The sequence below is a fragment of the Leptopilina boulardi genome, unplaced genomic scaffold, assembly GCF_019393585.1.
Source record: "Leptopilina boulardi isolate dan_hultmark-lab unplaced genomic scaffold, ZJU_Lbou_2.1 LbouV2_362, whole genome shotgun sequence".
NCBI classification, from domain to species: domain Eukaryota; kingdom Metazoa; phylum Arthropoda; class Insecta; order Hymenoptera; family Figitidae; genus Leptopilina; species Leptopilina boulardi.
Window position 1 is genome coordinate 1,747,664 of NW_026137932.1, and position 18,776 is coordinate 1,766,439.

At 26.0% G+C, this 18,776-nt stretch overlaps 2 protein-coding genes across 7 annotated transcripts; one reads left to right on the forward strand and one right to left on the reverse strand.

The window, feature by feature from the left end:
* On the reverse strand, positions 1-11,669 carry LOC127286675 (protein cramped). Of its 4 annotated transcripts, none has more exons than XM_051313186.1 (12): positions 11,535-11,669; positions 6,567-6,883; positions 5,991-6,251; positions 5,642-5,845; positions 5,164-5,354; positions 4,325-4,819; positions 3,884-4,057; positions 3,636-3,779; positions 3,139-3,468; positions 2,861-2,974; positions 1,478-1,573; positions 1-1,288 (listed from the first exon to the last, which is right to left on the reverse strand). In XM_051313186.1, exons 2-11 carry the CDS (start codon positions 6,865-6,867, stop codon positions 1,478-1,480), a joined length of 2,310 nt encoding a protein of 769 aa, XP_051169143.1. In that variant the 5' UTR covers positions 6,868-6,883; positions 11,535-11,669; the 3' UTR covers positions 1-1,288. The 4 variants fall into 4 exon arrangements, with proteins under 4 accessions (XP_051169143.1, XP_051169142.1, XP_051169141.1 ...); XM_051313185.1 differs by lacking the exon at positions 1,478-1,573 and adding an exon at positions 9,253-9,288 and having other exon boundaries at positions 3-1,288; positions 11,535-11,647; XM_051313184.1 differs by lacking the exon at positions 1,478-1,573 and having other exon boundaries at positions 4-1,288.
* LOC127286691 (synaptic vesicle glycoprotein 2B-like) lies at positions 7,060-11,082 on the forward strand. 3 transcript variants are annotated; one of them, XM_051313220.1, is made up of 12 exons: positions 7,060-7,158; positions 7,267-7,314; positions 7,904-7,954; positions 8,041-8,218; positions 8,484-8,646; positions 8,969-9,087; positions 9,157-9,395; positions 9,626-9,955; positions 10,063-10,189; positions 10,408-10,567; positions 10,651-10,775; positions 10,901-11,082. In XM_051313220.1, the coding sequence occupies exons 3-12, from the start codon at positions 7,919-7,921 to the stop codon at positions 10,945-10,947; spliced, it is 1,524 nt and encodes a 507-aa protein (XP_051169177.1). In that variant the 5' UTR covers positions 7,060-7,158; positions 7,267-7,314; positions 7,904-7,918; the 3' UTR covers positions 10,948-11,082. The 3 variants fall into 3 exon arrangements, with proteins under 3 accessions (XP_051169177.1, XP_051169176.1, XP_051169178.1); XM_051313219.1 differs by having other exon boundaries at positions 8,057-8,218; XM_051313221.1 differs by lacking the exon at positions 8,041-8,218.
* Positions 11,670-18,776: the final 7,107 nt, after the last annotated feature.

Here is an 18,776-nt window from a genome sequence, read left to right on the forward strand (position 1 = left end):
TATTCATCGCTAATTTTTTTTTAACTCTTTTTTATGATTACGACGAATTTTGAAAATTTTCAATTTTATTTTAATCCAAAAAAAAAGGATTTATTTATTTATTTGTACAGAGGTAAACACCTTGTACAGAGGATTTGGTTTTTTTTTTCGTGTCGTTATTTCGTTATAAAATTAAAATTTTTATCAACATTTTTTTATGTAGACAAAAAAATTTTGGAAAAAAATCGCACATTAGAAATTTCCGATAAAAATATAAAAATCACATTAAAATTTAATTTTCGATTTCAAATTCAAATGACTATCCGATCCTGAACAAGGTATTTAATATGTCTGTTTTCTTATCATCTGTCCTGCAAGTAATAATTTTATTTTTTTTTGTAAATAACAAATGAGGGACTTACAGTTAGTCAAATATTCATTTTTATAGGTCGAACAAACGCAAGCAATTTATATATTAAATGTTTTTTATTCATTTCAAGGAAAAAGTTTAATTTTCTTTTTTTCTTTAATTTTTTTTTTTTTCGATAATATAATAACAACGAAATCCGATTCTTAATCGTTTGCTCTAAGAGTGATCGCGCATTCGCGAAATGATGATTCACTGAATTTATAATTACGTAACTTGTTCTCTCTCTCTCTCTCTTTCTTTCAATCATTCTTTTTCCGAGAATCGAATCTTTATACACAAAATTATCACAGAGCCATCACATTTTATCCCATGACCAGTTTTTTTTTTTTAATTTTACAGAATTGCAGTTTCTCGAACGCGCGCGAATATAATTACAATACACATATGTACGTATGATAGAGCAATTATAAATAATTATTCTCACGTTTTGATTTTCAATAAAAATTTTTTTTCTCACCTTCTATCACGCAATTTCTATTGAAAAATTTTATTTAAAAAATATTTTTTATCAATCTTATTTCTAATGTTAACAAAATTATAAAGAATTTTTTTTTTCGTTTCGTTATTAAAATTTTCTCCAATTGCATATTTTTTTTTTTATGCTATAACAGAAAAATTATAATTATAATTTTCAGGTGCAAGAAACAATTATGTACATTATGTACTAGTTTTGGTTTTAGAAATTATTTAAAAAAATATATATCTGTAATAATAAATTAACAATTTTTTTTTTTATGTGGAAGATTAGTTTTTTTGTTTTTTCTTTTTTTTTTACTTGTTTTTCTGATTGTCAGAGGCCATTTGTGATGCGATATTTGCAAATTTCATCATGTAGTCAACGCCATTCTCTCCCATCAAGCATTGCATTTCAGTCACGATCTGAAATTCATAAAATCGACGGATTTAGAAATCTTTCTCTTTCTTACCGCTTAATGAAATCAGGTTAATGTATTTTAACAGAAATGTTTTTTTTCCCCGTTAAATATCGTTAACCTTTTTTAAAAGTGGTTAATTTCTTTATTTTTTTTTTATTATTGGAGAAAAAAAATATAAAAAAAAGTATACTACCTATTGTTGTGTAAAAAAAGGTAAAACAATCCATTTTTTTCCCCATAAAAAAAAATGAAGTCGAGATTTTTTTTTTTTGCATCGCTGAATCCAATTCTTTGGTCCAAATGAAAAATTTCAAATAATCGGCTTCAAAATGATGACGAAAAATATAAAAGCATACAAATTTGGCTGAAAATTCTTACTTTGGATAATTTAACTTATTTTTTTTTTTACTAAAATTTAGTTTATTTTTTAATATTTAGTAGTAAAAACAAATTTTTTTGAATTTATCGTCGAAAAATTTTGTTTTGTTTTCTGAAAAATTAAATAAAAAAAAAAGTGTTTTTTAGAATATTTTTTAAAAAATTTGTTTTACAGCACATTTTTACGAAAACTTTATTTTTACATTATTCTACGAAAGAAATTTGAATTTAATTAATTTAATTTTTCTGTGAAAAGTTATAAAAAATTAAAATTTATCCCAAAATTAAAGTAAAAATAAATTTCGTTTTTGAGTTAATTTGTTATTTTTGTGTCTGAAAATCGCTTCCTATAATTAATTTTCTAGTGTGACTGTTTGCAGAAATTATAAATTTACAATCTCTCTATGTAAAATTTTTAGTGCAATTTATACTTCAAATTATGAATTCCAATAAAGAAAACATGAATGATAATTAATTAGCTCTAAAAATATCAATGTTTAACATATTTCAAAATTAAAATATTTAAAAATATGCCCTCCAACAACTCTCAGACGAATGTCAATCAATTGACCCAATAAATTTTAGCGAATGATTTTCCAAAAAAAAAAAAAAAATTATAATCTTAGATCAATATTACAATTTTCTAAAAATATAATATCTCTCTCTTTCTCTTTATCCTTTGCAAAAAAATAAAAAATACTTCTTCCTAAATATTATTCTAATTTTTTGAAACAACTTTATTATTTTTAAGTAACTTTAAATTCATTTTCGCAAAATTTTAACTAATCTTTAAAAAAATATATTTTGAATTACACTTTAAGAAATAATAACTTTTTATTAATTTTAACTAAAATTTACTGTTTGGAAATTTTAAATACAAATATTGTTATCTTGTTCCTATTTTGAAATTTTTTTTATTTAAATTAATAAATAAAATAAATACCTAAATAAATAAATGAAAATGAATGAAATTTTTTACTTTATTTTAAATATAAATTTGCAATTTTTTCGATTTTTTTTTATGTAAATAAATATTTTTTTTGTGTGCCCCTTATGAAGAAAATAATTGAACAATAAAGGAATAAAAATAAAAAATTAAAATGTTTTTTTTTTTAGATAAAAATTAATAAATTTATTAAAATCGTTAAATTTTGAGATTTTTGAAAGTTAAATTGTTATCTCCATTTTGTAAACTTACGTCAGAAGGCGGTTGAACGTCTTCAACTGTTGGACCTTCAGTTTGACTTCTTTGCGATCCTTTCATTGGCGATTCAAGTTGACCCAAAAAACTGCTTAAAGAAAAATCTGCAACCTAAAATTCACAAAGTTAACAGTATTTTTAAAAATTTCTTTTTATTTTATTTAAAATAAATTGTATATATAATTAAATTTTTATTGAAAAAAATTAAATTGAAAAATAAAATTAATTAGAAATAAACTATTTTGAAAATGTTGAATTCGATAATAAAATTTTACCTCGCAATTGAGCCACTGATGTTCGCCTTCTTTTAAAATTTTCGTTGCACTGGTGATAATTGATGTCGAGGCTTTCGTTGGATTTTCCTGCAAAACACCGAGAAAATGTTTCGATTGAGATGATTCTCCCTCCAAATTTTTATCACCGCCACCACTTTCATCCACGGGATTATTTAATGGTATTTCACTCGAACCCATTGTCTCACCGCTAACAAGAGAATTTGGCATTTCATTACAGACTTCTGGACTTGCTACCGGAACAACTCGTTGGACAATTAAATTTCTTTGTCTAATTGTTCTGCCTCTCTTGTGAAATCTCATTTTAAATTTCTGTAAATTGGAAAATTATATTTTAAATCAATCGTTCATTACAAAAAAATAAATTAGAGTAAAATTTAAAAAAAAAAACAAATATAATGCAGTTGCAGTTTTTTTATTATTAAAAAATTATTTCATTTTTTTTGACCGTGTTATAAATAAATAAATTTATAACTTACATCTAATTGAGTTTTGAATGCATCGGGTGTACCAAGTTCGTGATACGTTTGAGGAATAAACGGTTGTCTGAATGTTGATTCTTTCGTTGAGGGAACACGAGATGAAATAACAGTTTCGCTACTGCCCCAGGTGTGCTCATAGCCCTTTAAAAAAAAGAATTTACATTTAAAACAATGACAGAAGGAAAAAATTATTAAATATATATATATATATATTTTTTTTTTGAATCAGAAATGAAAATAATTACTTTGCTCGGTCCGTAGCTTTGCTTCGCGATCGAGAGCAATTTTTGCAGCATCCAACTCACATTATCATCTCGTGGTGTACCAATTGATTTTGTTTTACCAATTGACAAAGAAGGAGGATCCATTGATGTTGATTTCCACCAATATTCCAATGTTACTTTCGATTCTCTTCCAAACTTTCGGAATGACAAATTAATTATTTTTTTTAATTATATAATTTATTATTTTTTGTAATAATGTTTCATCTGATTAAAAAAAAAAATTCATTCTGGTCAAAAAATATAATTTTTCAACTTGTTTAAACAGACATAAAAAAATATTTGTATTTTATTTGCACAAGGAAAATATTTTAGAAAAATATAAAATAAAAAGTTTAAAAATTTGGAAAATTCATAAAAATTTAGATAAATCAGAAATAATTTTTTTTCTTTTTTTGAACCTACCATTAGAAAAAGATCGCCAACAGTAATTGTATTTGCCTCCTCAATATTCCATCCCATTCGAATTCTATCAATTGTCTCCCTACCGGGAAATCGATTTGGTTCAGTTGTTTGTTCAATTGTTGTTTTAATATCATTTGTCAATGGTTTTTCATTAGGAACAGTTGTTGTTCCAATATCGGGTAAATCAAGATCACTATTATTATCAATACCATGATAATGATCGTCGCAAATTTTTGTCAATTTTTTATCGCCTTTCAATTTTTTCATTCCTTTACGTCCCACACCACCTTTTATATATTGCATCGATCCCAATAATTCGACTTTAGAACTTTTTAAACCAATTCGTTTTTCATATGAATCAAAACTGACACTATTACTTGTTAAATATTCACCGAGATTTATAACTGGAAGGGCAATTTTACTTCCTTCAGGCGGTGATACACGAAGGAGAATTGATTCTTTTGATTCGTCAATTGGATTCTCGTCGGTTGCCGTCTTTTTTTTTTTTTTTTTGATATTAAGGAAAGCATTTTTGTTTATTCTTTTCCCAAAATTTTATTTTTAAATATTTTATTAGAAATAATTATTATTTCGATGAATTTTCAAATTAAATTTTTGAATTTTATCGAATTTCAATTTAACAGAATTCCAAAACAATCGAATTTTTAAATGACAGAAAATTTATTTCACTGAATTTTAATTTGTTTTGAAAAAAAATGCATCAATTTTAAAAGTTTTTTGTTTGTGAACTTTCTTCGAAAATTTGGCGCAAAAAATTCTGGAATAATAATTTACTATATATTTTTTTTTTTTGGCAATTAAAAAAATTAAAAGGATACAGTTCTATATTTTGGCGGTCGCCAACGTTGTTGTAAATACGTTAAAATACTGGAAAGACGTCGTTGAATTGGAACCAATGTTCGAACTCGTGGATTCATTGCCGAGGCTTGAACTTTCCACCAAGCAATATTATTTCCCGGTCGTAATTCTATTGTCACACGTGGTGGGAGTTTTATATCTTCCTGCCAATCTGAAAAATTTATAATTTATTTTTATTTTATTGTACATTTTATATTTTTTTTTTAGTTATTATTTTTAATTATTTATTTATTTCTTAATTTCAATAATTTATTTATTTTATTTAATAATTTATTTTATTTATTTTTAATTAATATTAACTTCATTTATTTTTTTACTTTATTCATTTACACAAAAAATTATTTTGAATATAATGTTTATTACTATAATGAAAAAAAAAAAATGAGAAATCCTTTTTTTTTTTAATCGCCTTTTGAAAATAAAACTATTAAATTTTACCCTCGAGTTGGTTTAATTTTCTCAAAGCTCGACAAATTGGAGTCTTTATCCTCATTGTTTTGCCCCTTAATCTGACTTGCGTTGAACCCCAATAAACTAATTCGTTTAATTTCATGTGAACTTTATCGTGCATTCGTGGTAATTTTCTTCTCAATTCGCCATAATTAATAAGCCCATAAAGTTCTTGAGTCGTTTTTTTTACATCTGAAAATAATTTCAAAAAAAAAAATTACAATTCAACATCGATCTAAAAAAATTCGTTTACAACAAATTTAATTACTAAAAATAGTTTTTTTTTCTAATTTCTAAATTTTTAATTTTTTTCAAGAAAGAAAATAAATTTTCTCACCTTCGGAAAATTTTAAACGTTTCGATATTTTTAGCCACGTGCGACAATAAAAATGACGAATTTGCTCCTTATTTTTAATCATATTCTCAGCGAGTCCTTTTTTCTTTCCCTGAATTAAAAAATAACTTTGAAGTGCATCAAAATCCTTGCCATATTCATTGAGCGCTTTGAAAAATGTATTTTTATCCTCCAATGACCATAATTCACAAGATCTCTTCAATGATCGCATTATTTTTGCTTCACTGTCGTCTTCCTTTGTTTCTAAAATTCCAAATTTTTTTCCATAAATTTAAATTTGAGGAATAAGAAAAAAAAGAAAATTTTAAAATTCTAATATTTTTCATAAATTCAAATTTGAAGGATAAAAGAAAATAATTTTACCATTGAAATATTATTTATTAAAGAGAAACAAAATCTTTAAATTTTTCATCTTGATGAAAAAATTAAGACAAAGAAATAAATAAAAGTAAGCAAAAAATTTACAGAAAAGAAACCTTTCTTAATATTTATAAAATTAATAATTAAAATTTTTGTAATAATTCTTTTATTTTTTTAATATTTTTTTTTTTTATTTACCTTTCTTATCGCTAAAATTTGCATCTGCCGAATCGATTCTCATTCTTTTTGTGCCACGAACAATTTTTACATTCGACACTTTTGCATCGGTGGCAATTTTAATTTCTGTATTCGTTGAAGAAGATGAAACTGGAACTGGAAAAGAATTATCATCCTTTGACTGATTCTCACTATTTGGATTATTATAATCATCATTTTTTGTTGCTTCCACTTTTCCCTCTTCAACAATTGTTTCCTCAATTTTTGTATTTTCTTCCATTTTATCGATTTTTATTTTTTCATCGTCTGATTTATAATCCATTACGATGTAATTTTATCTGTAAATTTGTCAAAAAAAAATATGGAAATTTGAAAAATATTCTTTTTATGGTAATAAATATTTTTTTCAAAATTGAATTAAATAACAAAAATTTTTTAAATTGTAACTAAACACGTTTTTTAATATTACTTTTTATTTTTAGAATATTTAAATACCAGTTTTTATTTAGGAAAAAAAAAGCTACTGGTTCATTTATCAGTATGACTATTTGTTCAACAATTTTATTCTTACGTTAAAGTTAACCAGTTTGTTTCTAGATATTTTAAATGTCACGTAAGTATACGTGAATTTTTTCTTTTCTGAAAAATTAATTTGTTAATTAATTATTGTTTAAGAGACAAAATAAAAGGCAAAAAAATAATAATAAATGGCAATTTTTAGGTAGAGGATCAAATGGATTTAGAGATGAATTTGTTATTAACGAAGCAGGCAAGTTTCAAGTTTAATTATTATTATTACTATTATTATTATTATTATTATTATTATTATTATTAGTATTATTATTATTATTATTAGTATTATTATTAGTATTATTTAATTTAATATTATTTTGTTAAAATTTTAATTACAAATTATTTTTTTTTTAAGTTTTCGTTAAAATTTCAATTTTGCTTAAAGCAAAATAAAAATCCGGCATTAGTCAAATTAATAATTTTTTATTATTTAAAGTTCGAAACCGATAACATTGTATTTAAAAGAAACAATAGTAATTTTTCACAGTACATAATTGAAAAATTAAGCACATATGATAAAAAAATACAAAATAGATAAAAAAAATTTTAGGTTAAAAAAAAAAATTTTTTTTATTTTTTTTTTTAAATTTTGCCTTTTTTTAGATATGCAATAAAAAAATGATATTTGCGACATAAAAAAGGATTAAAAGAGAAAGTAAATTAAAAGATTAAAAAGTTTTTTTTTTAATCCTTATAGATTAATACAGTTAAAAATATTTTTTAAATATAAATGTCAAGTGAAGTATTAATAATATGTTCCATTACTTTTGTTTATAATAATTTAGGGATGAAACGAATTGATGAATCTATTGCTGAAATTGCTATCAGTGAAACTGGTGAGTGTTCCTTTGTATTGGACAATATTATGAGCTATTTTTAATTTATTAAATTTTTTTTTTTTTTTTTTTTAAATTATTAACAGTTAATTAAAAAACTAGGTTTTGGAAAATTTAGCCTCAAAGTAACAATAATAAGTTATTTAATTTATTTAAATTTGACGGTGGGAATAATATCAACTGGCTTTGTACTTCCGGCAGCTGCTTGTCATCTTAAAATGAATATTGTTGATAAGGGTTTAATTACTACAGCATTTTTCGTTGGTAATTCATTTTTTTTTTAATTTAATTAATTTTTATTTTTAATTTAATTTTAAAAATATTTTCATTATTTATTATAATGGAAAAAAAGAATTAATAAAAATTTACTAAAATAAATTTACTAAAATAAATTTACTAAAATAAATTTACTAAAATTAATACAAAATGTAATTGAATTTAATGAAAAAATAATTAAGAATTTGATTTTTAATTTTGAAAAAGAAAAAACGAGGAAATAAAATAAAAAAAAAATTTTCTCTGTCATCAGGTTCTTGTTTTAGTGCAGTGATTAGTGGATTTCTAGCAAATCTTAAAGGTCGCAAATGGATTTTGTTAGTTGCATTATTTCTTCAAGGAAATTCCGATATTTTACAATCACTTTTATCTAACTATTGGATTATGTTTGGATTAAAATTTCTATCTGGCGTTGGGTAAAAATTAAAATAAATATTTGTTGACAATTACAAAAAAAAACAGACAGATTTACAAAAAACTTGTTAAGATTTTTGATTAGCTAATTAGGAAATGAATCAATTCGATATACTTGAAATTTTTTGTTTTTTGTTTTGTTTTAATTTTTGTTTTTTAATGACGAAATATTTGTAATTAAATATGTAATTATAATTTTGTAAATTTTATATCAAATTCATTTTTAGTGACCAATTTTTGAAAATTTTGTCTAACATTTTCAATTTGTCATTATAGTGTATTAATTTTCAAAAATTGAAGATGAAAATTATTTTTTTTTTTTAGATCAGCTGGTCAAAATATTGTTTTTACTTATTTGAGTGAATGTCTGCCAATAAAGAATAGAAGTTTTATATTATCAAATATGGAATTTTTTTGTATTTTTGGGCATGCTTTTGCAGCTGGTAAAAAAATTTATAAAAATTAAATTCAATTAACAATTTTGCATTAACAACATTAAATTTTATTTACAGCTGTAGGATTAGGTATTATTCCACTGAAATTTGATATTGAAAATAATTATTTTTCATTTCATTCTTGGAATCTCTATATTATAATTTGTTCATTACCTTCATTTATTCTTGGATTTTGTCTAATATTTTTGCCTGAAACACCAAAATATCTCGCTGAATGTGGATCAAGAGAAAAATTACTTCAAGTTCTCATAGAAATGTACGAGCAAAATAATGGAAAATCAGGAAAGGAGTACATAGTGAGAAAATTATATTTTCCAATAAAGTAACAATTTTATTTATTCTTCTTTTCTTTTAAATTTTATGTTTATAATTTTTTTTTTATATACTTTTGAAAAAGTTTTAATTGATAATTCTAATTTTAATACTCTTGATTATTTTATAAAAAAAAATTTCAAATGACAAAAATTTTGTTTAATTATAAATAAATATTTTTTAATTAAAATTTTTATATATATTTTTTTTTTAGAAAATATTATTAAATAGTGAAAATTCTGCACTAATTGAATTGACGCATAAAAATAAGGAGGAAAATAATAATTTTAATAAAGAAAATATATTAATTAGAAAAATTTGTAACGAACTAAAGCAATTAATGTGTATTTTCAAAAAACCATTTTTAAAAAATACTTTATTTGCATGTTTCACTGCATTTACAATAACATCATCATTTTATGCACTTTATCTTTGGTTACCGGAAATTTTTCAAAGATTCGCAACATTTGATGCAAAAAATAAAGGAAAAAATTCCAATTTTTGTACTATTTCAAAGGATACATTTTCCTCTATTCAAAATATGGTAAAATCAACATTTTCATTTATTCTATTTATTTTTAATTAGAGAAAAATATTAAGAAAACTAGAAAAAAAAAGGAAAATAAATTAAAAATATAAATTTATTTTCAGCACGGCTGTGATACAACAATAGATAAAAAAGTATTTATAAACAATTTGATATTGTGCTCATCTTGTATTCCCACAATTATCATTGCTACATTACTAGTTAAACGTTTTGGATTAAAAATTTTATTAGGTCATTTTTTAAAATATGATTTTTAATAAAATATATTTATTTAAATGTCATTAATTTTTTTTTATTCATTAACACAATTTATTAAATTTTATTAAATTATTAAATTATTATTTCATTATTAATTTGAATTCAAATTTAATAATTTTTGTAAATCTAGAAATAAGAAATAATAAATTAAAATAATAAATAAAATAATTGAAATAATTTTTTTTTTACAGTTTTATGGTGTATATTATGTATGGCTGTGACTATTGGTATCTATTTTTCAAATTCATTTTATCAAAATTTAATTCTCTTATGCTTGTATTTATCATTTACATCAACAAGCGTGACTCTTCAATTTGCATATTTTGTATCAATATTTCCAACAAATTTCAGGTTCATATTTTATAACTTATTAATAAAAAAAAATAAATCAAAAAAAGGGAAAATTGTTAACTAATTTTTCTTTTTATTTACAGATCTTCAGGTGTAATTGCAACGAGTTTATTAGTTCGCATTGGTGCAGTTTTTGGAAATTTTACATTTAGTTTTCTTAAAGATTACTGTCTCTATTTTATAATATTAATATGCTTATTACTTTTGGGTAATTTTGTTTTTATAATTACATTTATATATTTATTTATTTGAAAAAAAAAATATTTAATTTTTCTAAACATAAACTGCAATGAATTTTTGAAGAAATATAAACATAATTTTTACATCTTTCAGTTGCAGCAATATCAACAATATTAATTAGCGAGAGAAAAGATGAATAGAACAATTAAATTATCATAATTATTTAAGTTATAAAAAATAGATTTGCAATTTTTGTTGTTGTTAATAAACCCCTTCGAAATACAATTTTTTTTACTCAATAAAAATTAAAAACATCATATTAGTGTTCATAGATAAATTATACTATTCTATGAAAAAAAGATCGAAAAGTTATTTTATTTCTCCTCTCTTGACTTGAATGACTGATAATCCTGATAATTATTATATTATGACAATTTTTTTTACTATAATTTAAAATAAAATGTTCTTTCTTTGTTGTATAATTTCTTTTTTTTTATGCCATTACTTAATTATAATAAATTAATTATTTTATTATAATTGCAAAGCGGTCATAAAATCTAACCTCAAAAATATTTATTAATAATCTAAACTAAATTAATAAAATGTCATTTATAAAATTGCAACACATACGAGGAAATTTGTGTTATAAATTTTCTAAAATATAATGATATATATGAGATTAAAATTCTGGCAAAAATGATGAGAAAAGGATAAAATTATGTAATAAAAGAGTTGTTAATTAAAAAAGAAAGATTCAGGAAATATAATTAATAAAAAAATAACTCACATAATGAAGCTCTGACAGTTGGAGAAAATCACTGAAAAACACATAACCTTTGTCTCAAAAATGTAAACAATAACAAGAGAACCATCATCACCAAAAAGGCCTAAGCACAGTGATGGAGGCCTGTAACGCTGTGCTGTTACCAGCCACCAGGGTTGGGTAACTTGACGTATATTATCTTAATAAATAATTATAATAATATTTCATTTTATTTATTTAAGCACTAAAACATAGTTATTAGTTCCCAATTGAGAGAAAAAGAGAGAGAGAGAGAGAAAAGGGAAGGAAAAGCGAATTGACTAGATAAGAATAAAAGTATATATGTATAGTATATATATAAGAATATGTTTATGGATATGTTTGTGTATATGTATATATGTGAGTTAGTATGAAATTCGATAAAATGAGTATGTGTATATGTGTGTATCTTTGTATATATATATATATATGTATATATATTAAGAGACATGAGAAAGAGAGAGAGAGAGATAAAAATAATGATAAGGAAATGATAAGATTTAAGAGGTACTTTGGAAGGGTTTTCTGCAGTTTCCCCTATCCTCTGAAAGGTTGTTCAGGCGAATGCGAGTACCTATTTACAAATCGGCTGCAGACGTTAAAAGGACATAAGAAATAATGTAATTAAGGTCCTTTTACAATGAATCTGAGTTCTTACTTTTAAACATTTTTAATTTGTAAATAATTAATTATTATTTGATCAAACTTTGATAGGAGGGTTAAAATTTGTCAAAATGAAATTCTTTCTTTTTACGATCAATAAATACAAGGTCAAAAACTACTGTTAGATTTAAGGAATTACTTTGGCTAGATGAGTCATCTCAAGAACACCTGCATATTCCAAGGTCAGAGGTAGAAGGTTATGTATGACTCATGCCGTAAATGACCGTTTGTAAATGTCAAGGACACTCTTTAAAATACGCAAACAAGACCGTGACTCATAATGCGTATTTTAGTACAAAAACTGCGTTTTATGGACACCTGCAAAGCACACCTGCATCTAAGATCAAAATAGAGGAGAAAAATAGGACAGATCAAAACCAAGAACTTGGCTCTCATTGGTGGCATTATTTCGAGTGAATCATTTTTCTGCAACAGGATTGGCTGGGATCATAGACCCAAGATCGGGAAAAGAGTAGGAATACTCCTATAAAAGAATGAGGACCGAGAGCAGAATTCAGTGATAGAGTGAGAGAGAGTAGAAGACGAAGTAGAAGAAGATTCTTGATAATTCACGGTTTTCGTAGCAAAGAATATTCTAAAGTTAATATTGCGTAGTGAAATGTCTTGAGAGAATCTTAGAAAGATTTAATTTAATAGAACTCAGATTCAGTTAATTACTGAATAAAACAATTAGTGATTTTATATGAAATTTAATTGTGTTTTGTTTTTATATTTAATTCCTCTCAACAAGTTAATCCTTTAGGATTTTAATGAGATTCGGACTCAATCAATAAAACTATAGTGAAGTTAAAGAATTGATATAAACAATTAACATCCTTAATAAGTGAACTATTTAAAATGTTTAAACTAATTGTGTTGTGAAAACACCTTTAAACCAACCGTTGGTTGTTCCTACACTGCTCCATCTACAAAATCATATTCCTGATCATTCAGTTTTGTGTCAGCGAGATTATAGACGGACTATAATATAGTTTCATATTCCTGCGTGTTACAGGAATAATTTTGGTGACAGCGGTGGGATATTTCTCAACTTGCTGAGAGAATTTTGTTTAAAAATTCAAAATTTTTTGTTCAAAAAAAAGGGGAGGACAAGAAAGGAAATGTCATTTGGCAATAAAGAAGAAAATGTCATACATTTCCAAGAACATTTCGCTGAACCTGCAGTCGATTATACATATAAAGTAATCTATATGGAAATTAGCAAAAAAATAATCATTAGGAGAATCCGAATATTACCAGTAGCTGAGTAAAGGGCGTCTCTAGGACAAGGAGGATCAGCCAAGAAGGAGGAGGACAGATCATCAGAAAAGAACAAAGACACAAGAATTAATAAGGAACAGAGTGTAAAGTGAAGTGAAAAAAAAGGGGAAAAAGTTTTTTGGGAAAACCTAGTAAAATCATTTTTTTTTGTGAAGTGTTAGAATCAAGACAAAGAACACCGATGGGTAAGTCAATTCGTTTTTGTGATTTCTCTCTCTCGATTCTTTAAAGAAAAGCAAACTGTATTGTTTTAAGAAAAAGTCTTAGTGCTCAGTTCATTTCTGTAAAAAAAAAAATATATATATATATATATGTCCTATTAATTTAAAATAGAGAACATTTTTACAAGATGGAGAATATTGAGATAAGTTCAAATAGTGATCTCGGTGATTCTGCCATCGATAGCAGTAGAGTTACAAAATTTAATAATTGGGATGTGACTAATGTAGAGACTGTTATAAATATCGATAGGGAATCAATGATGATTAATGATAAAGAAAGGAAAGGAGAATACATACCATTTCGTTATGCACTTGAAATTTTACCTAAAGAGTTTGACGGGCGTAATATGCCAATTTCACAATTTATAAAGATTTGTCGATCTGTTGAAAACTCAGTTTCTCCAAATGAACGATTTAATTTATTTTTAGTTATCAGATCTCGAATAGTAAATAATGCAAATAGTTGTTTACAAAACCAAGACATTAATAATTTAAATGATTTGTTAAAATTTTTGAAATTAAACTATACGCAGCACAAAAATTTGGGTCAGTTAAATTCAATGTTGGCAACCGTTGCACAGCAAATAAATGAGTCAGTAACTGAGTACAGCGAGCGCGTAAATACATTATTAAATCAAATTATTGAAGCAATTAATGATGGAAATCTTCCTGAGATTGCACTGGGGATGATAAAAGCAGTTACACAGACTGCAAGAGAAAGTTTTTTGTTAGGATTAAAAACGGAATTATCTTTACGGGTAAGATTAGGACGTCCTGTAGATCTTCTTGAAGCAGTAAAATTAGCTAGAGAAGCAGAGTGGGAGTTAAACTTTACAAAATCTTTAAAAAGAGAATATGTTAAAGGTTTAGAAGATTTAACGGAAAATAATAATGCAGGTGAAAAATACTCAAAATTGCAATATAACGAAAGATTTAAGGAACATCCGCGAGTTAGATTTATAGAAAAAGAATCAATAAATAATAAAAAACGATCTCATCAAGATAGTAAGCAGGATAAAAATAAGAATGCGAATTCTGGAAGTAAATTTATAAAAAGGGAACCAAAAGAATATGATAAATCTATTCAGTGTTATAAATGCGGTAAAGAAGGTCATGTTAGAAAAGATTGTAGCAATTCAAAATTTTGTTTTAATTGTAGTAAACCGGGTCATGTTAAAGAGAATTGTAGAAAAATAATTAATTGTTATAATTGTGGCAAGGAAGGACATCATAAAATCCATTGTCCTGAATTTCAAAATAATAAATCCGAGGAGAGACAGTGCACAAAGTGCAAAATGACGGGGCATACGGCTGAAAAATGTTGGGGAATGTGTGGTTATTGCAAACGACCAGGGCATAAATACGAAAATTGTTTCGCGCGGCAGAAGGAAGTAGAAAGAAGCCAGAAAATTAAGGATGAAGATGATCCAAAAAACACATAGTAGACTCAACATGGGGGTGCGATTTTGAGTCTATCAGGGATGAACAAGCGCCTAATAAGCGAATAATATTAATGGCACCACATAAAGATAATGTAAAATCGCCAGAAGTAGAAATATGTAATGAGAACTTTGAAAATGAAAAAATAACTTTAGTAGTGGATACAGGTGCCGAACTGAATTTAATAAAATTTAAGGCCTTAAAGCCACATTTAATAATAAATAAAAAGGATAGATGTCAATTATTTGGAATAGGCAGTAACGGAATAATTACAATCGGTTCAGTAGAAATACCAATTAAAAATGAAATCCAGATTTTTCAAGTTGTACCAAATGTATTTCCTATTAAATGCGATGGACTAATAGGAATGCCTTTCTTACAGAATGCTACTATAGACTTAAAAGAGAAAACTTTAATTCATGATGTTGGAAAATTCCCAATATTAACTATAAATAAGGGAAGAACATTTAAAGTAAAAAGACGAACAAAACAATTAATTAAATTACCTGTAAAAAATAATGACTTAAATACCGGATATTTACCGTTAATATCGACAGGACCTGGAATATATTTGGGAGAAGCATTAGTTTCTGTAAAAGAAGGAATGGCACAAGTATTTGTCATCAATACCACTAATCAGGAAGTAGAATTGTCAATACCTCCAGTAGAGTTATTAGAATATACGGAACAAGAACCAGGAATGAAAATATCAAAGCAAACCGATTTAGAAGCAGAGAGAATTGACAAATTAAAAGAACTGCTAGAAATTAAACATTTAAATAAGCAGGAACAAGAATATTTATTCATGTCTATAAAAAACTATTCACATCAGTTTCATATCCCAGGTGATAAATTAGGATGTACAAACGAAATTCAACATACTATAGAAACGACGGACGATAATCCTGTAAATAGTAAATATCCACGGTACCCACCTGTTCACAAAGAAGAAATTAAAAACCAAACAAATGATTTACTAAAGAATAAATCAATATCATTATCTAAATCTGGTTACAACTCACCAGTGTGGATAGTTCCAAAGAAAGCAGACTCCCAAGGTAATAAACGTTGGCGTATGGTGATTGACTATCGAAAATTAAATGAGAAGACAGTATCCGACTCATATCCACTACCTAACATTACAGATATTTTAGATCAGCTTGGAGGTGCTAAATATTTTACTATACTGGATCTAGCTCAAGGATTTCATCAAGTAGAAGTTGTACCTAAGGATAGACATAAAACTGCCTTTTCGACACCATTCGGACACTATGAATTTAACAGAATGCCCTTTGGGTTAAAAAATAGCCCTTCAACCTTTCAAAGGTTGATGGATAAAGTATTATCAGGAATGCAAGGGATAGAACTATTTGTTTATATGGACGATATAGTGATATATGCAAATTCATTAAAAGAACACAAGGAAAAATTTGAAAAATTATTAGGTAGATTAAAAACAGCTGGATTGGTTTTACAACCAGATAAATGTAAGTTTTTGTGTAAAGAAATAGGTTATTTGGGTCATGTAATTTCGGAAGAAGGAGTAAAACCAGATCCTTCAAAATTAGAAGCAGTACAAAAATTTCCACAACCAAAGAACAGAAAGAATGTTAAACAATTTCTTGGATTAGCTGGGTATTATAGGCGTTTTATTCAGAATTTTTCTAAAATTGCGAAACCTTTAACAAATTTATTAAAGAAAAAGAGTAATTTTAATTGGGATTCTGAAGTAGAAGTAGCATTTAATGAGCTGAAACAGAAGCTGTGTACGCAACCTTTATTGCAGTACCCAGACTTCAGTAAACAGTTTATTGTGACTACCGACGCTTCAGATTATGCTATTGGTGCTGTTTTAAGCCAAGGAGAAATTGGGAAAGATTTACCGATCTCTTACGCATCCAGAACCTTGAGTGGGGCAGAATTACATTATACTACTACAGAAAAAGAATTATTAGCAATTGTGTTTGCGGTAAAACATTTTCGACCATATCTTTATGGAATGAAGTTTAAAATAGTAACGGATCATAAGGCGTTGATTTGGTTATATCAGTTGAAAGATCCGACTATCAGTTCAAGATTAGCGAGATGGAAAATAAAGTTAGAAGAATTTGATTATGAAATTGTTTATAGACCGGGAAGGGTAAATGCTAATGCTGATGCTCTCTCTCGAAATCCTATTTCTGAAAATATAGTCCTTGTAACAAAAAGATTTGATAGGGTTCGTGAGAACCAAGGAGAGGAGTATTCTCCATATATGATATATGATGAATATCCTATAGAAAGACTTTTTATGGGATATAAAGGTTTTGAGCTCGACGAGTGTTGCGGGGGGCAAACTGGGTTGGACCCGCTAGATCGGGTTCATCCTAGGCATTCCGACGGACTCGTTGAGGATTGTGTATTTGTTGACAAATGTTGCGGGGGGCAATGCGGGGTGAACCTTGATCAAGTTCGCCCTGGGAATTCCGACGGATTTGTCAATATATGTGTTTTTGGTAGTGCACACGGAAATTTGTGTGGTAATATTGGGTACCCAAATGATGAATGTACTTGTTCGCGTAAAGAGAACAAGGTTGATGTTGAAAAAGAAAATCCATGGTTATGTATAAAAACAGAAAATATAATTTTAACAAGGAATCCAAAGATTGTAGACTATGATGATTCAGATGAATCGGATGGTAGTATGATTTTGGAAACTAAGAAAAAGGAAGTTTTCAAGATAAATAAGGGTTTCAAGAGAGAAGCGCATATATTAATTGGTAATGATGATGGGGTAGTTGAAGTTATTAATGATACAGATGAACTAATTCAAAAGTCAAAAGAAAGATTATGGATGCGTGAGGATCATATTTTAAATTTCATGAGTTGTGATTGTGTAGTTAAAAATCAGCAAAGTATAGAATTGTTAAATTTAGGATTGTTTGATTCACAAAATTTGTCAAATTTAAAACCAAAATTGGGCCAGGTTGTAAGAACAAATAATGGTAATCATTATATTTTTCATTTATTTATTAAAGAGTTATTTAATGATAGATTTACTATGGAAAGATATGAATTTACAATAGAAACTTTAAAAAACGCATTAGTTCACGATGGGCTTAAAAAATTTAGTTTATCAAGAGAAGGAAATGGGTTTGATAAAATTTTATGGAGTAATATTGAAAAAGTATTAAGAGATCATTTTCAAAATGAGGGTTTTAAAATTACCGTTTGTACAGGGGAAATTGAGATTCCTAAAGAAGAAGACAGAATTTCAATAATAGAGGAATGTCATGATAGTGTTACAGGAGGACATAAAGGGGAAACCAAAACCCTTGAACGAATAAAGGAAAGATATTTTTGGACAGGAATGAGAAAAGATATTCAAAATTACATCAAAACATGTGAATCCTGTCAAAGAAAAAAAATTAGTAAGAGTAAAAACTAGACAACCTATGAAAATAACAGATACACCAATTCGAAATTTCGAAAAAATACAAATGGATATTGTTGGACCTCTACCAAGAACAAAATTAGGAAACAGATATATATTGACTTGGCAAGATTGCTTAAGTAAATATTCAGGGGCAATTCCATTATCCAGCGTAGATACTCCTTCAATTGCAATAGCTTTTGTAGAAAA